The 19,477-nt window shown below is 36.5% G+C and overlaps 4 protein-coding genes and 1 long non-coding RNA gene across 7 annotated transcripts in view; 2 read left to right on the forward strand and 3 right to left on the reverse strand.

Moving 5' to 3' along the window:
- The window catches only part of LOC111408549 (WD repeat-containing protein 26 homolog), an 11,912-nt gene extending 5,687 nt beyond the window's left edge, over positions 1-6,225 (forward strand). Inside the window, exons 4-6 of the mRNA XM_023038295.1 lie at positions 571-681; positions 3,093-3,722; positions 5,862-6,225. Of these exons, the coding sequence (XP_022894063.1) occupies positions 571-681; positions 3,093-3,722; positions 5,862-6,077 (957 nt within the window). The 3' untranslated portion in view covers positions 6,078-6,225. The remainder of the gene's footprint in view (positions 1-570; positions 682-3,092; positions 3,723-5,861) is intronic.
- A 1,013-nt stretch (positions 6,226-7,238) lies between these two features.
- On the reverse strand, positions 7,239-8,572 carry LOC111407858 (oxygen-evolving enhancer protein 2, chloroplastic-like). The gene is made up of 4 exons (XM_023037550.1): positions 8,316-8,572; positions 7,987-8,219; positions 7,775-7,825; positions 7,239-7,614 (listed from the first exon to the last, which is right to left on the reverse strand). Exons 1-4 carry the CDS (start codon positions 8,548-8,550, stop codon positions 7,354-7,356), a joined length of 780 nt encoding a protein of 259 aa, XP_022893318.1. The 5' UTR covers positions 8,551-8,572; the 3' UTR covers positions 7,239-7,353.
- A 1-nt stretch (position 8,573) lies between these two features.
- Positions 8,574-10,534, forward strand: LOC111407860. Its single transcript, XR_002705221.1, has 2 exons — positions 8,574-9,624; positions 10,171-10,534. It is a non-coding gene; the product is annotated as an uncharacterized LOC111407860 (long non-coding RNA).
- A 1,033-nt stretch (positions 10,535-11,567) lies between these two features.
- LOC111407861 (oxygen-evolving enhancer protein 2, chloroplastic-like) lies at positions 11,568-13,479 on the reverse strand. 3 transcript variants are annotated; one of them, XM_023037551.1, is made up of 5 exons: positions 13,140-13,476; positions 12,925-13,043; positions 12,316-12,429; positions 12,104-12,154; positions 11,568-11,943 (listed from the first exon to the last, which is right to left on the reverse strand). In XM_023037551.1, the coding sequence occupies exons 1-5, from the start codon at positions 13,372-13,374 to the stop codon at positions 11,683-11,685; spliced, it is 780 nt and encodes a 259-aa protein (XP_022893319.1). In that variant the 5' UTR covers positions 13,375-13,476; the 3' UTR covers positions 11,568-11,682. The 3 variants fall into 3 exon arrangements, with proteins under 3 accessions (XP_022893319.1, XP_022893321.1, XP_022893320.1); XM_023037553.1 differs by lacking the exon at positions 12,316-12,429 and having other exon boundaries at positions 12,811-13,043; positions 13,140-13,479; XM_023037552.1 differs by lacking the exons at positions 12,104-12,154; positions 12,316-12,429 and adding an exon at positions 12,599-12,649 and having other exon boundaries at positions 12,811-13,043; positions 13,140-13,477.
- A 471-nt stretch (positions 13,480-13,950) lies between these two features.
- Positions 13,951-18,930, reverse strand: LOC111407862 (DEAD-box ATP-dependent RNA helicase 53, mitochondrial-like). Its single transcript, XM_023037554.1, has 8 exons — positions 18,417-18,930; positions 17,723-17,850; positions 17,197-17,608; positions 16,950-17,048; positions 16,588-16,812; positions 15,872-16,033; positions 15,096-15,559; positions 13,951-14,415 (listed from the first exon to the last, which is right to left on the reverse strand). The coding sequence occupies exons 1-7, from the start codon at positions 18,789-18,791 to the stop codon at positions 15,107-15,109; spliced, it is 1,854 nt and encodes a 617-aa protein (XP_022893322.1). The 5' UTR covers positions 18,792-18,930; the 3' UTR covers positions 13,951-14,415; positions 15,096-15,106.
- Positions 18,931-19,477: the final 547 nt, after the last annotated feature.

Raw genomic sequence — 19,477 nt, forward strand, 5'->3', positions numbered from 1 at the left:
TTTTATTATGGTGATTCACACTCGTGTATAGCAACTAAAAATTTGTCTTTTCATTCTTTAATAATTGCTATTGTTCAATATTGACTCATTCTTGGAAATTTAATGCAAATATATTTTGTTTCTGAAGAGAGGACTTTGTTGATACACGTGCTTTTACCTTGTTGCTTTAGAGTTATATAATCATTTCAATTGGGTCATCTTAACTTGACATACCAGGGAAGCATGTCACAATCCAAAAATGTGAACACTTGGCATTCAGATTCTAAAATTTCTCAAAGTTAGTAACAGGAAATTGAGGAAAATGATGCATACGTTTTCAAACTCATTTCGGATCATGAGATGGAAATTGATGCATACTATGTACATGATCTTATTGTTTTTATGCTTTATAATAGATAATTAAGAGAACTTGTGTTGCTGGTTATTAAAGCACCTTTATTTTTATTAATATTTGGTATATACGTATTTCATTTAATGATCATTGGAAGCATTATATGGTATATTGTGCAAAAATTTTGGCCAATTTATTTTCTTCTCTGTGTCATCACTGATTCCTTTTATCATTTCTAACAACTTCAGATATTACAAGAGCACAGTGACGAAGTCTGGTTCTTGCAGTTTTCTCACAATGGAAAATACTTGGCCTCTTCATCCAGTGATTGTCTAGTGATTATATGGGAGGTAATATAGTCTCGTCCTGCTCATGTACATTTATTAGGTTTCCTTGCATTTATAACCCCTGTTACCTACCAAATCTGCCTTCTTAGATAATTGTATTATTTGGTGATTTTTAAATGTATACAATCTACAATTTACAGTCAAGATGACTTTTATGTTTTGTTTCTATTTTCCAACTTTTGTATATACATGGAGAATCTATGTTTCAAAGCATGTGGTGGGGAAGAGAGAGGAAATGGCGCTGTTTTATTTCATGTGTTTGGATGCAATTAATTACGGTTTCGGTAGTCATGATGATTTGGGAATTTCTTCCTATTATCCACTCTTGTGGTGGACATTAGGAGTGTCTTATCTGTCATCCTCTCATACACCCTTATAACATTTTTCCTTGTACTCATTGATGGGGACGCCGTCAAATTTCTTTGCTACATAGTGATATTTGAAGCCATATGCACAAAAAGGGTAAATGTATCGAGGATAAGATTAACGAAATTTGAGTTTTTGCAACTCAAGGACACCGTGGTTTGGATATAAGTTGGGGGAGGGGAGTCGGAGAAATAAGATGGAATTTGAGAAGTGCATGTTAAGCAGCATGGTTATTGAAACTTTGGAGCATCATTATTTGTAACTTGTACATTTCAGCCTCATTATTAATCAATTGTTTTTGGGTTTATACCCAACCTTTTTTAATACTCGACCATGTTATTGGCCTAGTAGCTTTTTCTCTTTTTCTGAAGTGTTACTTTACAAGTTTGATGGATGATGATATATTCTTAATAAGAGGGGAATGTAAGTTTTCTGATGTGGCCGATGCTCTGAAGAGAATGAAATGAAATGAACAGTTGAAGTGCATAAATTGCAATGACATGGCTTCATTGGTAATCAATTGTCTTTCTGTTTTTTCCCCACCCTTTTTTAATACTCAACCATGTTATTGACCTAATAACTTTTTCTGAGGTGTTACTTTTCAACATTGATGATGATGATATAGTCCTAATAAGAGGGGAAAGTAAGATTTCTGATGCGAGTGATGCTTTGAAGAGAATGAAATGATATGAACAGTTGAAGTGCATATTGCAATGACATGGCCTTAAAACTTGGGCTTATTTTCTAATCTAACCTTTCATGTATTATATGTACAGCAGCATGTCTTCCTTGAATAAAACATATAGAGGTGAGGAAACATTTTCTAATTTTTTCTTGACACTGCTTCCTATCCTATTTATTACTTGAAAATGTGGGCCAAGGAAGGAAAGTGAGAAGAAACATATCTCTCACCTCATAGGTTTTGTATGATTACAGGGTATAAATACATGAACTGAACAACTACCAGCGGAAAGAAAAAAAGTCTGATATACACCTACTCAATCCATAGTAGAACCCCATAATCTTCTTCCTATTGAATATACTCAATTGTTGACCAAACCGAATTCTGTAAGTCCCTTCCTATATATGACTTATGTGGTCTATCGATTCATGTGCAGTTCCTTTTTTCTAGTGTAAACATCGAAACTATGAAATACCATTCTAACATGTATTAGATTGAGTAATAATCAAACTATAAGAATGCACAGAACATTTCAATTTCTTTTTTAAAAGTATTTATTTTGAGTTAGTTAGTCTGTAACTGGGTTGAACCCTCAACTTCGTTGGAAATGTTATCAGATAGTGGTCCTCGCTTACAACATACTGCCATATAGGATCAAAGGCCATCAGGATGGTTCTGATTCAATGTCTAAGCTTTCCTTTGGCAAAATTTATAAATGGTCAAGCTGAAATTGAAGCCACATTTTCCAATGGATACGAGTACTATTTAATTATCCAACATTCATTTCTATCTATTTATAAATTCTTCACAAGCGGAGGCTACTTGTTTTTGCTCCCATCACTATTTACCATGATTGAATATTAATTCGGCTCATGTGATGGCATTGACTTTCTTTCTCTTTATACCTTTACATTATTGCTGATCTCTACTTCGGTTTTGGTAATTTAGAATTTAGACTATGTTATCAGAGAATTGAATAACCCAGTGGATTGGGTAAACTTAAAATCAAGCTAACTTCAAATTCTTTCTAATACATTATTGCTGATCTCTACTTCGGTTTTTGGTTATTTACAATTTAGACTGTGTTATCAGAGAATCGAATAACCCAGTGGATTGGGTAAACTTAAAATCAAGCTAACTTCAAATTCTTTCTAATATTCTGTCAAAAATCCTAGAAATGTGAACTCTGTCTGTCCGTTTGTTCTACAGTTGAGTGTGTTACTCAAAAACCTTACTTCTGTTAGATGGTCGTTCTCATGTTATGTGGTCTGGATCGAGTCATGTCAAATGGACTACAAAACGCTGTTGCCTCACTTACATCATGATATGTACGCTGTATTTCTTTTAATGATTTTGCTTTTATCAGGTAAAATTGGATGGTCGAGTCTCCTTGAAGCATAGATTATCTGGTCATCAGAAACCTGTCTCATGCATTTCATGGAGCCCTGATGATCAACAACTTCTTACTTGTGGAGTGGAGGATGCAATGAGACGATGGGATGTTACGTCCGGTGAATGCCTCCATATTTATGGAAAAAATGGCCTTGGTTTTGTCTCTTGTGGATGGGCTCCAGATGGAAAAAGGATATTTTCTGGTGTTACTGACAAAAGCATCAGTATGTGGGATCTGGAAGGGAGAGAAGTAGAATGTTGGAAAGGACAAAGAACTATTAGGATATCTGACTTGGGAATAACTAGGGATGGGAAAGAGCTTATTACTGTCTGTAAAGAGACTACTATACTGTTATTTGGATGGGAATCACAGTCGGAGAAATTAATAGAAGAGAGTCAAAATATAGTGTCATTTACTTTATCCGAAGACAGCAAGTTTTTGCTTGTCAGCCTGTCGAACCAAGAGATTCATCTTTGGAATATAGATGATGATATAAATCTAGTAGCCAAATTCAAAGGTCACAAACGTTCTCGTTTTGTTCTAAAGTCCTGCTTTGGTGGACTACATCAAGCGTTTATTGCTAGCGGAAGTGAGGACTCAAAGGTGATTTCTCTTCACGTGTTGATCTTTGAAGTTTATTTTATTTCCAAAAGCCATGCAATACATCTCCTTTTATCTTTTTTAACTTTCCATTTGATATGCATAAGTAGCTCCAGTCAAAAACATTGAACTGTCTCATCTAAAGTTGTTAGAGAATGGACAAGTTTATCTAATTAGAGGTTGTCTTCAACATGCACCGCATAGCAGACCGGACTCAATTTTCATACTAAATTTGGAGCCTGACCTGTGCAAAACTTTGTAGATGGGTAGTGCAAGATTTAAATTTAGAACCTTTGCTTACCCTTGTGCTGTGTTGAAAAAGCTTAAACTTTTAGATAAGGTGGTTCAACCAAACAGAATTCCTATTTCTCAAACAATCTCAACAAAGATGATTGGTGCCAAAGTGAGAGTCACTTTCAAGTTGAGTTATACTTTTGTCTTAATTTGAAGTAAAAAACTACGATATCCAAACATGTTTAGAAACAAAAAAGTTTCTAAGAATTAAATTCACCTTTTAAAACTTAGCCAAACATGCTCTTTTCCACGAGAAAATTATACAGTCACCATTTTGACTTCAAACCACTGGTATTGCCACAGTTGTTACCTTCCCGGCCAGTCCTCCTTTACTACCAGTCCCCTGCCACTACTAGCCTCTACGTGAGGAAATGCATGCATTAAAGGTTACACACCCTTGTACGCTTGACATTCAATGTAGAGGCAAGCAGAGTCAAATGCCGAGCCTCTACCAGCAAAGGGGGACAGCCATGCCAATCCAAGCAGCATTTCGTATACATATATCACTCATGCATATGCCACAGTGACACAAAATTCCAAAAAATTGAAAAGTATTGATCATAAGAATATATGCTTAACAATGTTTTCTAGTTATTTCTCTTTACCCTGTTCTTCTTTGTTGGGGGACAAGGCGAGTATGTTGAGGATAGCTTAAGGGCCTTGAAATATTTAGTCCACAAAGGTATATTTTAAAAAACAATGGAAACTTGTATAAGCAATTCAATTTAAAAATATTTAAAAGGTCCGTGCCTGTTTACATTTGTAGTGCCTGTTATTGTTTTATAGCATTTACATAGGAAATAGGAGTTTCATGTATAATAAGTATTATGAGTTGCTGAATGTTAATGGATGAAAAGTCTACGGATCAGTTGGTCATATTATTTTGCCATATTCGTATCCTTCATTACATCAAGGTACCATATAAAGATTGAACTACAATTGGAATCTGTATTCTGTCAATTCATTATTGAAAGCCACACATCGGAGTGGCATATACTGTCCCAGTTCTTGAAATAATAATTCTGCCTATGGTTCAGCTGGTCCTATTCATATTCACTTAAGTAAATTAAGCTATGACAAAAATTGGCTTCCTACCATGATTTTCTAACCTGCAGTAATTGTGATTACATATAAATGCCACTAAAATCATCTTAATTGGGTGCTATCTAGAATGTTAATTCTTTAGTTACAAGAACTGGTAGGTGAATGGTCTCATGGGATGGTGTGCAGCATGGAAAGGATAGACTCCTATGGAATGCTTTATTGAAAGGAATATAGCAACTAGGATTGTATAGACTACATGTAAGTGCCTATCTGTGTATGAGAAAAAGAAAGAAAAACAAAGTATATTATCATAATGAAATTTTGTTATTACACTGTACATAGTTTACTATAATGGAAAATGTATTTGATGATTAACTTCCCTATCTTTCCACAAAACGTCAACCTTTAGTATTATTTTTTATGTGCACAGGGTATTAAAAGATTCTTCATGTTATTTTAACTTTCTTGAAACACCATTTGTCTTTTTGCTTTGGGAACGCTGGTTGACATCTTGATCACATGATTGTATCAACAATTCTTAGGTCCGGCAAAAACTGTATTGGTTTGGTATATCTTATTACCTCCTCCATCATTCCTGTTTCGTAAGATTTCCACGAAGGGACCCATTCCTCCATGATTCCACTTGATTCCTGTCCCCATTTTCTGTCTTCCTGGTTCAAGGTGTCTAAATGTTTTAAATAGAACTCTTGTATTTATGGATTCTAAGAGGATCTTATTGGTTTCATTTGGTAAAATTAATGCAAAATGTTCTTGGAAAGATACTGATGGTTTCACCTTCTGTAGGTTTATATATGGCACCGAGTCTCAGGAGAGCTCGTTTTGACGTTGTCTGGACATTCTGGGGCTGTCAACTGTGTTAGTTGGAATCCTGCTAATCCTCACATGCTGGCTTCCGCAAGTGATGACCGTACAATTCGCATATGGGGCTTGAATCGGGTATGTTTAAATCACGATGATAAGCACAGTAATGGCACCTATCACTGCAATGGTGGAACTTGAAGTTGGGGACGAGAAACACTGTCTATCATTGTATTTCTTAACAAATTGGTTTATGTAAATTTTTTTACTTCAACATTCAGTTGACATATAATGAACAAGAATTTGAACATGCATTCACCAGGACAATAAACTGTGTACTTCGTTTCCATGTTTTCATCTGCTGACCGATGACCAAAAAGACTGATGATAAAGATAAAATATGGGAAAAGTAATTGTTGAATTATTGATGCTATGCCAAAGAGAGAAAATAGAACACACCTGTTCACTCTACACAATGGATTAAAGTACACTGGTGGTGAAAGAACTTCAATAAAATTCCACGTTGGTCGATTGAACTTCATTTTGTTTCAAGTTGGTCATTGAAAAACTTTTTTTAAAGGTGGTTGCTCCAGCCATATCCGTTAGCTTGATTAATGCAAAATTGTCATGTCAGCTTTTCCTTTAATCGGACTATGGACGAAATGACCAAATTATAGGAAATGTGCTTGTAGGGTGACCAACTTGGAACGAAATAACTATTTGTTCATGACTGCCTTGAACATGTCTGGCGTTGCCCTTTTAATGCTTTGTCTATAATAAAGCTTTTAGAAAGGCAGGTGTGAGATCTCTTTTCCATTTCGTGTCCAGTCCAACCTACCAAATATGCCCTCGATATAAGCGTTTGACATGTTGAGTAGTTCGGCTACATTTTCCTTTTACTTGTTTTTGCTTCTTACATTGCTATGTTTTATTACTCATTGCATTTTCCGGTATAATTTGGTGAATTTGATGAAAAGGTGTAAATAAACTAGACGAAACTAAGCGTCATGTCTATGTAGGTTAGGATTGATTGCAACTACCACGATCGTGTTTGTTAGTGTGCATTCTTCGTGTTAGCTATACGAATTTACTTGTATCCCTGATTGGTACTTAATTTTTACGTATGTTGCTTGGGATGAACCTAATGAAGAAAGGTTATTCGAAAGTAGTGTAAGCAAGATGAAAGTTATAAGCCGGCATCTTAATTGCTAAGACTTGGCACCAAAAAGTTGTTAACGATGACCCTTGAACAAGTTCCTTCACTTGAGTCGTAATAAAATCCGAATAGAGGGGAATTATAACTAATCAGAGATAGTGTCTTCTTGTTTTACATCAAGGCAACTCATTGAAGAGACTTCATCGTGTGCAAAAATAGTGCTGAATTATCCATATTAGCTTTCTCCAAGTTTTGAACAACTCAATTCATCAAAGATCATATTTATAAGTGAAATTACATACAAATAATCCACATCCCATATCAAGCAATTTTGAATGAACTTGCTGTGCTCTCCACAAATTTCCTCGCACCTTTGAACCATCTCTTGTCTCCAGCTTGAGCCTTGCAAATGTATAGCTTCCCATCAGAGACTGTGGCTGAGATCAGTTGGTGTTTGCCGCCCTCATCTCCGTCAGCCGTCCTCGTCAGCACAGATAAGAAATAGTACTTTTTTCCACCAATAACTTGGGTGTCTGTCTCCAATATGTTTGCAGTTGCCACAGCATTGGCATCAAATCCACCCTATAATTATAACTTCAATCAGATTCCATAAGAACGGTTTATATGGAAAGGACAGAACTGATATCCTGCCTAGAAGATATCTTGCCCAACGATGAGATGACAAAATATTTAAACATGTATATATAGAAAAAGGAATGTTTTCGATGCATTTGTGATTTACCTCTGCATCAGTTTTTCCGAAGTAGGCTTGCTTTCCTAGGAGATAGTCCACCTGAAATTATTGACGTCAAAATTTCATCAACTCACAATTATCTGACATAGAAAGTCATAGAATATGATATTGAGACGCGTCATTCAAATAACCTATAAATGGGAAGTGTGTTGAAGTTAACAAACTCCAACAGCTTAAATTTTTAGATTGAAAATTATTACCTTGGTGAGGAACTCTTCAGGAGAACCATAGTCAGTGATAGATTTCTTGTCAGTAGAGGTTACCATAACAGATACATTGCTGGTGGCATCAAAATTGTCCTCATACCTCAGAACCTGACCAGGGAACTCTCTTTCTTTGCTTGGATTCCACTTTGAGGGAATTGATAACTTGAATCCGTCTCCATCATAGGGCAAGAAATCTGTGTTTTCCTTTGGCTTCCCAAAAATGTTAGCTGCAATTCAATCATTCAAATACACAGATTAAATATCGAGTGAGAGAATATAACGCTCCTGTGCACAAATAGACATTAAGGGATTCGAGGTATTACCAGCTTGGCCGTAGGCTGCATCGGCAGGGGAAACCTTGGAGCCTATAGCAGCAGCACCAATTAGGATGGTGAGAGCCAATCTACGAGAGATAGGAAAAGAATTGTTGTCATCATCCTGTTTGTGGGCGCGGCAAACTAAGTGGCTAGGCTTGAACGACGGCGCATAACGTTGAGATGATGATCTGGTACTAGTAGAGAGTACATTGGGGTTCAAGAAGCATGCAGTTGAAGCCATTACTGTTTTCTCTGCTCCTTTTCCACGAGAAAATTATACAGTCACCATTTTGACTTCAAACCACTGGTATTGCCACAGTTGTTACCTTCCCGGCCAGTCCTCCTTTACTACCAGTCCCCTGCCACTACTAGCCTCTACGTGAGGAAATGCATGCATTAAAGGTTACACCCTTGTACGCTTGACATTCATGTAGAGGCAAGCAGAGTCAAATGCCGAGCCTCTACCAGCAAAGGGGGACTGCCATGCCAATCCAAGCAGCATTTCGTATACATATATCACTCGTGCATATGCCACAGTGACACAAAATTCCAAAAAATTGAAAAGTATTGATCATAAGAATATATGCTTAACAATGTTTTCTAGTTATTTCTCTTTACCCTGTTCTTCTTTGTTGGGGGACAAGGCGAGTATGTTGAGGATAGCTTAAGGGCCTTGAAATATTTAGTCCACAAAGGTATATTTTAAAAAACAATGGAAACTTGTATAAGCAATTCAATTTAAAAATATTTAAAAGGTCCGTGCCTGTTTACATTTGTAGTGCCTGTTATTGTTTTATAGCATTTACATAGGAAATAGGAGTTTCATGTATAATAAGTATTATGAGTTGCTGAATGTTAATGGATGAAAAGTCTACGGATCAGTTGGTCATATTATTTTGCCATATTCGTATCCTTCATTACATCAAGGTACCATATAAAGATTGAACTACAATTGGAATCTGTATTCTGTCAATTCATTATTGAAAGCCACACATCGGAGTGGCATATCCTGTCCCAGTTCTTGAAATAATAATTCTGCCTATGGTTCAGCCGGTCCTATTCATATTCACTTAAGTAAATTAAGCTATGACAAAAATTGGCTTCCTACCATGATTTTCTAACCTGCAGTAATTGTGATTACATATAAATGCCACTAAAATCATCTTAATTGGGTGCTATCTAGAATGTTAATTCTTTAGTTACAAGAACTGGTAGGTGAATGGTCTCATGGGATGGTGTGCAGCATGGAAGGGATAGACTCCTATGGAATGCTTTATTGAAAGGAATATAGCAACTAGGATTGTATAGACTACATGTAAGTGCCTATCTGTGTATGAGAAAAAGAAAGAAAAACAAAGTATATTATCATAATGAAATTTTGTTATTACACTGTACATAGTTTACTATAATGGAAAATGTATTTGATGATTAACTTCCCTATCTTTCCACAAAACGTCAACCTTTAGTATTATTTTTTATGTGCACAGGGTATTAAAAGATTCTTCATGTTATTTTAACTTTCTTGAAACACCATTTGTCTTTTTGCTTTGGGAACGCTGGTTGACATCTTGATCACATGATTGTATCAACAATTCTTAGGTCCGGCAAAAACTGTATTGGTTTGGTATATCTTATTAACTCCTCCATCATTCCTGTTTCGTAAGATTTCAACGAAGGGACCCATTCCTCCATGATTCCACTTGATTCCTGTCCCCATTTTCTGTCTTCCTGGTTCAAGGTGTCTAAATGTTTTAAATAGAACTCTTGTATTTATGGATTCTAAGAGGATCTTATTGGTTTCATTTGGTAAAATTAATGCAAAATGTTCTTGGAAAGATACTGATGGTTTCACCTTCTGTAGGTTTATATATGGCACCGAGTCTCAGGAGAGCTCGTTTTGACGTTGTCTGGACATTCTGGGGCTGTCAACTGTGTTAGTTGGAATCCTGCTAATCCTCACATGCTGGCTTCCGCAAGTGATGACCGTACAATTCGCATATGGGGCTTGAATCGGGTATGTTTAAATCACGATGATAAGCACAGTAATGGCACCTATCACTGCAATGGTGGAACTTGAAGTTGGGGACGAGAAACACTGTCTATCATTGTATTTCTTAACAAATTGGTTTATGTAAATTTTTTTACTTCAACATTCAGTTGACATATAATGAACAAGAATTTGAACATGCATTCACCAGGACAATAAACTGTGTACTTCGTTTCCATGTTTTCATCTGCTGACCGATGACCAAAAAGACTGATGATAAAGATAAAATATGGGAAAAGTAATTGTTGAATTATTGATGCTATGCCAAAGAGAGAAAATAGAACACACCTGTTCACTCTACACAATGGATTAAAATACACTGGTGGTGAAAGAACTTCAATAAAATTCCACGTTGGTCGATTGAACTTCATTTTGTTTCAAGTTGGTCATTGAAAAACTTTTTTTAAAGGTGGTTGCTCCAGCCATATCCGTTAGCTTGATTAATGCAAAATTGTCATGTCAGCTTTTCCTTTAATCGGACTATGGACGAAATGACCAAATTATAGGAAATGTGCTTGTAGGGTGACCAACTTGGAACGAAATAACTATTTGTTCATGACTGCCTTGAACATGTCTGGCGTTGCCCTTTTAATGCTTTGTCTATAATAAAGCTTTTAGAAAGGCAGGTGTGAGATCTCTTTTCCATTTCGTGTCCAGTCCAACCTACCAAATATGCCCTCGATATAAGCGTTTGACATGTTGAGTAGTTCGGCTACATTTTCCTTTTACTTGTTTTTGCTTCTTACATTGCTATGTTTTATTACTCATTGCATTTTCCGGTATAATTTGGTGAATTTGATGAAAAGGTGTAAATAAACTAGACGAAACTAAGCGTCATGTCTATGTAGGTTAGGATTGATTGCAACTACCACGATCGTGTTTGTTAGTGTGCATTCTTCGTGTTAGCTATACGAATTTACTTGTATCCCTGATTGGTACTTAATTTTTACGTATGTTGCTTGGGATGAACCTAAAGAAGAAAGGTTATTCGAAAAGAAATTGACCCTTCACAAAGTAGTGTAAGCAAGATGAAAGTTATAAGCCGGCATCTTAATTGCTGAGACTTGGCACCAAAAAGTTGTTAACGATGACCCCTGAACAAGTTTCTTCACTTGAGTCGTAATAAAATCCGAATAGGGGAGAATTATAACTCATCAGAGATAGTGTCTTCTTGTTTTACATCAAGGCAACTCATTAAAGAGACTTCATCGTGTGCAAAAATAGTGCTGAATTATCCATATTAGCTTTCTCCAAGTTTTGAACAACTCAATTCATCAAAGATCATATTTATAAGTGAAATTACATACAAATAATCCACATCCCATATCAAGCAATTTTGAATGAACTTGCTGTGCTCTCCACAAATTTCCTCGCACCTTTGAACCATCTCTTGTCTCCAGCTTGAGCCTTGCAAATGTATAGCTTCCCATCAGACACTGTGGCTGAGATCAGTTGGTGTTTGCCGCCCTCATCTCCGTCAGCCGTCCTCGTCAGCACAGATAAGAAATAGTACTTTTTTCCACCAATAACTTGGGTGTCTGTCTCCAATATGTTTGCAGTTGCCACAGCATTGGCATCAAATCCACCCTATAATTATAACTTCAATCAGATTCCATAAGAACGGTTTATATGGAAAGGACAGAACTGATATCCTGCCTAGAAGATATCTTGCCCAACGATGAGATGACAAAATATTTAAACATGTATATATAGAAAAAGGAATGTTTTCGATGCATTTGTGATTTACCTCTGCATCAGTTTTTCCGAAGTAGGCTTGCTTTCCTAGGAGATAGTCCACCTGAAATTATTGACGTCAAAATTTCATCAACTCACAATTATCTGACATAGAAAGTCATAGAATATGATATTGAGACGCGTCATTCAAATAACCTATAAATGGGAAGTGTGTTGAAGTTAACAAACTCCAACAGCTTAAATTTTTAGATTGAAAATTATTACCTTGGTGAGGAACTCTTCAGGAGAACCATAGTCAGTGATAGATTTCTTGTCAGTAGAGGTTACCATAACAGATACATTGCTGGTGGCATCAAAATTGTCCTCATACCTCAGAACCTGAGTATAATTTCAATATAATTTCAATCAGATTCCATAAGAACGGTTTATATGGAAAGGACAGAATTGATATCCTGCCTAGAAGATATCTTGCCCAACGAAGAGATGACAAAATATTTAAACATGTATATATAGAAAAAGGTATGTTTTCGATGCATTTGTGATTTACCTCTGCATCAGTTTTTCCGAAGTAAGCTTGCTTTCCTAGGAGATAGTCCACCTAAAATTATTGACGTCAAAATTTCATCAACACACAATTATCTTACTTAGAAAGTCATAGAATATGATATTGAGACGTCTCATTCAAATAACCTATACATGGGAAGTGTATTGAAGTTAACAAACTCCAACAGCTTAAATTTTTAGATTGAAAATTATTACCTTGGTGAGGAACTCTTCAGGAGAACCATAGTCGGTGATAGATTTCTTGTCAGTAGAGGTTACCATAACAGATACATTGCTGGTGGCATCAAAATTGTCCTCATACCTCAGAACCTGACCAGGGAACTCTCTTTCTTTGCTTGGATTCCACTTTGAGGGAATTGATAACTTGAATCCGTCTCCATCATAGGGCAAGAAATCTGTGTTTTCCTTTGGCTTCCCAAAAATGTTAGCTGCAATTCAATCATTCAAATACACAGATTAAATATCGAGTGAGAGAATATAACGCTCCTGTGCACAAATAGACATTAAGGGATTCGAGGTATTACCAGCTTGGCCGTAGGCTGCATCGGCAGGGGAAACCTTGGAGCCTATAGCAGCAGCACCAATTAGGATGGTGAGAGCCAATCTACGAGAGATAGGAAAAGAATTGTTGTCATCATCCTGTTTGTGGGCGCGGCAAACTAAGTGGCTAGGCTTGAACGATGGCGCATAACGTTGAGATGATGATCTGGTACTAGTAGAGAGTACATTGGGGTTCAAGAAGCATGCAGTTGAAGCCATTACTGTTTTCTCTGCTCCTCTTTCTTCTTGTGGCTTGTGAATGTTAGATATGGAGAGTGGCCTAGCTGACGTGTCCTTTTGTGGGGGGAAAATTGATGGCTTTGGATGAACAAAGTGGATGTTGGGAAGATTAGATTGGCGATGAAGGATAAGGTTTATGAGGTTTTCATTGGTGCCGAACTGTCGATGAGTTTACGGTGTAATATCCTAGTCATGAGTCAAAAGGGTCCCATGAAGTAGTTCCTTTCATCTGGATTCAAGAGACTTGTAACACTATGCTTGACATCCGTCGGCACAACTGTTAAAAGAGTCATGTTACTTGTACAATTAATTATTATTATTATTATTATTTTTTAATGAATTGGTTTAACCCAACCCGCGAAATCTTGCAGACCAATTTGTTAAAAAAACAAAAAAAAAAATCTATACAAGCAGCATAACTTTTAAGTGCAAACCTCAAATTTCCATTAGAAATTCTGTTAACAAGCGCAGTCTCATTGGACAGGGTTAAAAACAAATGAAGTCAAAATCTTGACCGCCATCGATTATTGTGTACCAAACTTGCACTAAGAATTCAACATGAACAGTCGATATATCGGAATATCTCATATTAATTGCCAATATAAAGATCAGTATGCCCACTTATTGGTACAGCTTAAATAAACGCCTAAGCTCATATAAATCGCAATGCAAGATAGCGTGTAAGAATAGAACGCTAAATCTACTATTATATCGTCCACGACAACAAGTACATCATTTCCCATATGGATGTTCCCAAGGAATTAGAATGTTCCTTGAATTCACTCTATGCTTGGAACCAACTATGAACAAATAGCAAATACCATTAGATTATATACAGGAACTTCTTTTGTGCAGCAACTGATCAATTGATGGGGTTGCTTCCCATGTTTTTGATCAAACAAAAATGTTTATTATGATATCGTCCTTCTTGCTATCGTAACCAGAAGCAGTACTGACGCAAATGTTCACCCTGATAATTGCCACGTAATCTTCACATCTGCTTCTATAATTCAAATTATGCTGGAACAAAGAATGAAAGCCAGAATTCATCAATAGGCACTAATTGAACAGAACAGATTAAGCTGAAGACCGAAATCAATTTTAGTATCATATATATACAGAAATGCCTAAACCCTTGCAAAAATGGAAGAAGGATAAGGTACCAACCTATAGGCTAGTGCTTCAGTGTGGGTTTAAGCATATGATATATTTTAAATTAATTCCAATGAGGCTACAAAATTAAACTTAGGCCCCGTTTGATACCCATTTTTTTCAAAATGCATTTTTCTATCTCTTCTTTTCAACCACACATTCTTTATTATCAAAAAAATTTCCTAATTTTTCAACCACACATTTCCCATCAATTTACTATTCAAAAATGCATTTTTACATAAAAATATCTCCCAAACACCCTCTTAATACAAACATCATCACGAATAAAGAAATGATCTTTATTTTTATTTTTTTTTTTATTATTATTATTTTTTTTTGGTTTCCTAGAATCAATCAAATGTTACTATCTTGAGAATGTAACCCATCGCTCATACAGCAATACATATGAAAATTAAGGGAAACAAAATCGATGTTTAGTAATTACAAGACTAACAAGTAGCAATTTGGAAGAAACGTGTACAAGGTACAACCCCAGCTACGTACATAAATTGCACTTTAGTTCAATATCTTAAAACATGAAAACTCACCTCAAATAGCTTCAGAAAAATCTCCTCCCTGTATTACGGTCACCATCATTATTTTCGTCACCAAAGCGGCCTGACCTAGTATTCTGTCTAGAGTTTGAATCGCCAAAACCACTGGAACGACCTGAACCAAAATCCCCAAAACCACTTGAGCGACTTGGACCACCAAGGTTTCCAAAGCCACTATTCCGATCTGAACCACCTAGGTCTCCAAAACCACCTGAACGGCCAGATCCATAACCGCCAAAATTGCCTGAGCGGCCTCCACCAAATCCACCACCTGATCGACCAGAACTAGGTCCACCAAAACGACCACCCCTAAAATTCCCAGAGCCACCAGAACGGCCAAATCCTGAATCACCAAACCTACCACCCCCCGTGTTTCTATTAAAACCAAAACCACTGCTACCACGGTCTATGTCACGGTACATGTCCATAGCTCCCTCTTCAACTGCAATTCTCGGGAGCTAACACATCAGGTATTATTAAAAAAGTTAGTTTGATATTACTCAACAACAAAATGCAAAAGATGATGTATTTATCTGCTTCGCATGTTCATTTTGGTTGCTCAATTGAAAGTTCCACTCTTTTCAGTTGGAATTGTTACTAAAAACAGTATGAATAAGATATCAGAAAGAGCAAGGCTTAGATTGTTGTTGTTGTTGTTGTAAACAACTGTAAAACTATCCTAGATTCAATGTGTATTAGGAATTAACAAACAAGTGATTAACAAGGAAATTGGAGCAATATTCAAACAGAATGGGCAGCGAACAATCTACCTCAACAAACCGGCATCCAACTTCACGTTCTATAGCCTTGACATCCCTGTACTGGTGGGATGAATAGATGAGAATTGCACTACCTTTTTTCCCAGCACGGCCCGTTCGTCCAGATCGATGAACAAAAATCTCAGAAGAGTTTGGAAGTTCATAATGTACCACCTGGAAAGAAAACATTCAATCTGAACCCAAATACAGGAATATCACCATGTAGAAGAGAATAAACTATAAAAAGAGACCTCATTTTCCATCATTATTGAACCCCTAAGCAAGAAAAAAAATCATAGGCACATTGTATGACTAAGAATCATAACACTATGAAGCATCATTATCAAATATGCATGATATCTATGTTGATTATCATCCACAAACCCACGGCTCCATCTCACAAGGGGTAAGAATAGCATCATCAAAATCATGAACTACCTTGAGAATAAAGGATAGTCGTCCGACTCAACTTAGGATGGGTCAAAGGTCTGCTTAAATGTGCTTATGTGATTAGATTTGGATGTCAAAACCATAATACAAGAAGAAGCTAAGTGCTCATCTTAAGCCAAGTGAAGCAACAAGGATTTCAATAGGATATTAAGAAACAGAAAACAGCCTGTACTGTATCTATTCTTTTTCCTCCATAAACTTCCACCGTGGAAACTCATGCTTTACAAGTAAAATCATGTATGAGAATAAAAATGATTAAATAATTATCATAAACACACCAGATCGACATTTGGCACGTCAAGGCCACGAGCAGCTACATCAGTAGCAACTAAAATATTGAATCGCCCATCTCGGAAGCCAGACAGAGTTCTTTCCCTTTGGTTCTGTGAGATATCACCATGCAAGGCTTCACAACTAAAGTTTCTTTGCATGGCATATGCCAAAAGATCAGCGTCACGTTTTGTTTGGGTAAAAACAATACATTTTCCTCCTTTCCCATGCTCCTGATATCAAATGCACAACGTGGTTGTCGGAAGAGGAAACTGACTATGGGAATAAATTAAAGATCATAGAAATGAGGCAGCAAACAGTATAAATATACAATTGGAGATGGTAAACAAAATGAACTTTAAATTCATACAGTTATTAGAGATCCAATCATTGCTGGTTTCTCACGCATATCTGCTGCAATTGCATACAAGGAAATCCCTTCTGGTAATTTCTGATTAGAATCTCCCACCTACAACACATTTGACTTCAATAAGTTCATGCCGTAAACACACTACTGACCACGAAGAACTCCACAAAATCATAACTGCAGACAATTTGTGTAATAAAAAAATCAACTGAGAACTAAGAACATAAACAGCAGGGATCTGCACTCTCACAAGATCAACAGTAACCGGATTCTTTAGGAACTTTTGCGTAAGTTTTAGTATCCATTTAGGCATAGTAGCTGAAAACATCATCGTCTGATGCTTCTGTGTCATGTATCCCAAGATAGTCTCAACATCATCGGCAAATCCCACATTAAGCATTTGATCAGCTTCATCTAGAACGGAAAAATTTACTTCCGATAAATTCAAAGAACCCCTCTTGATCAAATCAATAACTCGTCCAGGGGTACCAACAATAATATCAACGCCTCGGTCAAGAGAACTCATTTGGCGTGTAATAGGCACACCCCCATAAACACATAGAGTATCTAAGCCAGGAGCAGATTCATAGAATTCTTTATCCACTTGACGCGCAAGTTCTCTGGTTGGTGCCAAGATTAAGGCCAAAGGATTCCTTCCTCGACTGAATGGTGGAAAAAAAGCACAAATGTTAAGCTCTTAGAAGAACTTCATAATTTTTAACGTCATATGTTCTAACAGGATGAACAGAAAATAGTTATAATCAAGGAGAACGAACCCATGCTTCTCATTGTACTGAATGATCTTATCCATTATGGGAATGCCAAAAGCTAACGTCTTTCCTGTTCCAGTCCTTGCTCGACCTATCATGTCACGCCCCTGCATTGCTGGTTCCAGAACAGCTCTCTGTACCCAGAGAGAACATAAGTTAATCCTTCCTTCAAAGCTCAAAGAATAAGATTAAAAATAAAATAAATAAAAGCAGAAGTCTTTGCTCAACAAAAAAGGGGATCAAAAAGAATTTATAAATAAGAAAAGGAAAAATTCTGAAATTCATATAGCTTCATAAGTATCAATAATTCCTAAATTCATGACTCGGATTTTACACTCGTATTATGATTCCTTGTTTTCATTGTTAAGGTATAAATCCCACAATGAATAAAGATGAAAATAGAAACCAATTTCTAAAGGATTGGACTAATCCTCTTAACAACGTCAGACCTTTCAAGATGGTAAGTCTCAATATTCATTTCCATTCTGCAGCTTGAAAATTTGGTACTTAATGCCATAACTAAACTATTGATGATGACAAGAATGAGCATCAGAAATTTCATAAATGATAAAATGAAGCATGAAAATATAAAAAAAATCCAATAAATTCAGCCCCTGAACGTATTTACAATGTAAAATTTCAGAATTCTCTGTTACAAAATGAAAATCGAGGTTTTCTAATATACAACTATTCACTATACCTGAATAGGGAAGAGTTTAGTGATACCCTTACGGGCCAAAGTGGCGACAATCTCTTGCGAAATCCCAAGCTTCGCGATCTCAAGCCTGTCATCCGCAACCCCATTCGAAGCTCTCCTGTCATCCGCATCAGATAAATCAGCCACTGCATACTCGGCCCGCAAGGCCCGGCCGGCGTGAAAACATCTCGTAGCTGAATAAAAAGGTGCAAATGAAGGCACCGGTGACTTTTCTCTCGAAGTGGCGACATAATTGTGAAATTTAGGCGAAACAACGGAATTTCTGGTAATTGATTTCTCAGATAATAGATTGTTGATCACAGTGAGAGCGAGCCTTTTAGATACGGAAGACTTCCTCAGAAGAAATAAGCCGCTCATTTTCGATTTCTTCTGCTTCTTTTCTGTTTGGAGAAAGAAGAAAGTGAAGACTAAACCCTAGGAGGGTTTAGGGTTTATGAAACAGGGACGAAGGCGGTTGGTTGACGGAGTGCCTGCATCTAATCTAGCTAGGGAAGAATGAAGTTTATGCTCGCACTGAGAATTCAACAAAATTTCATTTGGGTCATTAAGTTTCAACTTCGTTTCAATTTAGTCACTAACCCTTATTTGGGTAATCATCATTTTACTATTTTCTTTTTCTATAGTACCACGTAGAAGATTAGTTACGTTATAGCAGGATAGATAATGGAATGTGACAGAATTTATACGTAAATTTGGGGCGGAAAATGATGTTTTAAAAAAATCGTGTTGCATATAATTTGCACTCTCGTAAGATTATAACTATTCGTGTGTTTATTCATTCATTTTGATTTGAAGTATAAAAATTCGGTGACACTATCCTAAATGTCAATCTTTTTAAGAATGTATGGTTGAAAATAAAATAGAAAAATGAATTTCAAGATTGATGAACATTCTTGGAGGCTTGCAACTTGAGTGACAGAATATTGATCGTCGATAGCACTGACTTCTATGATGGAATACAAAAATACATTTTCATTAGTGACTTTGACGGACTATGGATGTAACATCTAAACGTCCATTCGAAATTTTTCACCCGATATAAA

Source organism: Olea europaea, chromosome 13 (genome assembly GCF_002742605.1).
Source record: "Olea europaea var. sylvestris chromosome 13, O_europaea_v1, whole genome shotgun sequence".
Taxonomy (NCBI): domain Eukaryota; kingdom Viridiplantae; phylum Streptophyta; class Magnoliopsida; order Lamiales; family Oleaceae; genus Olea; species Olea europaea.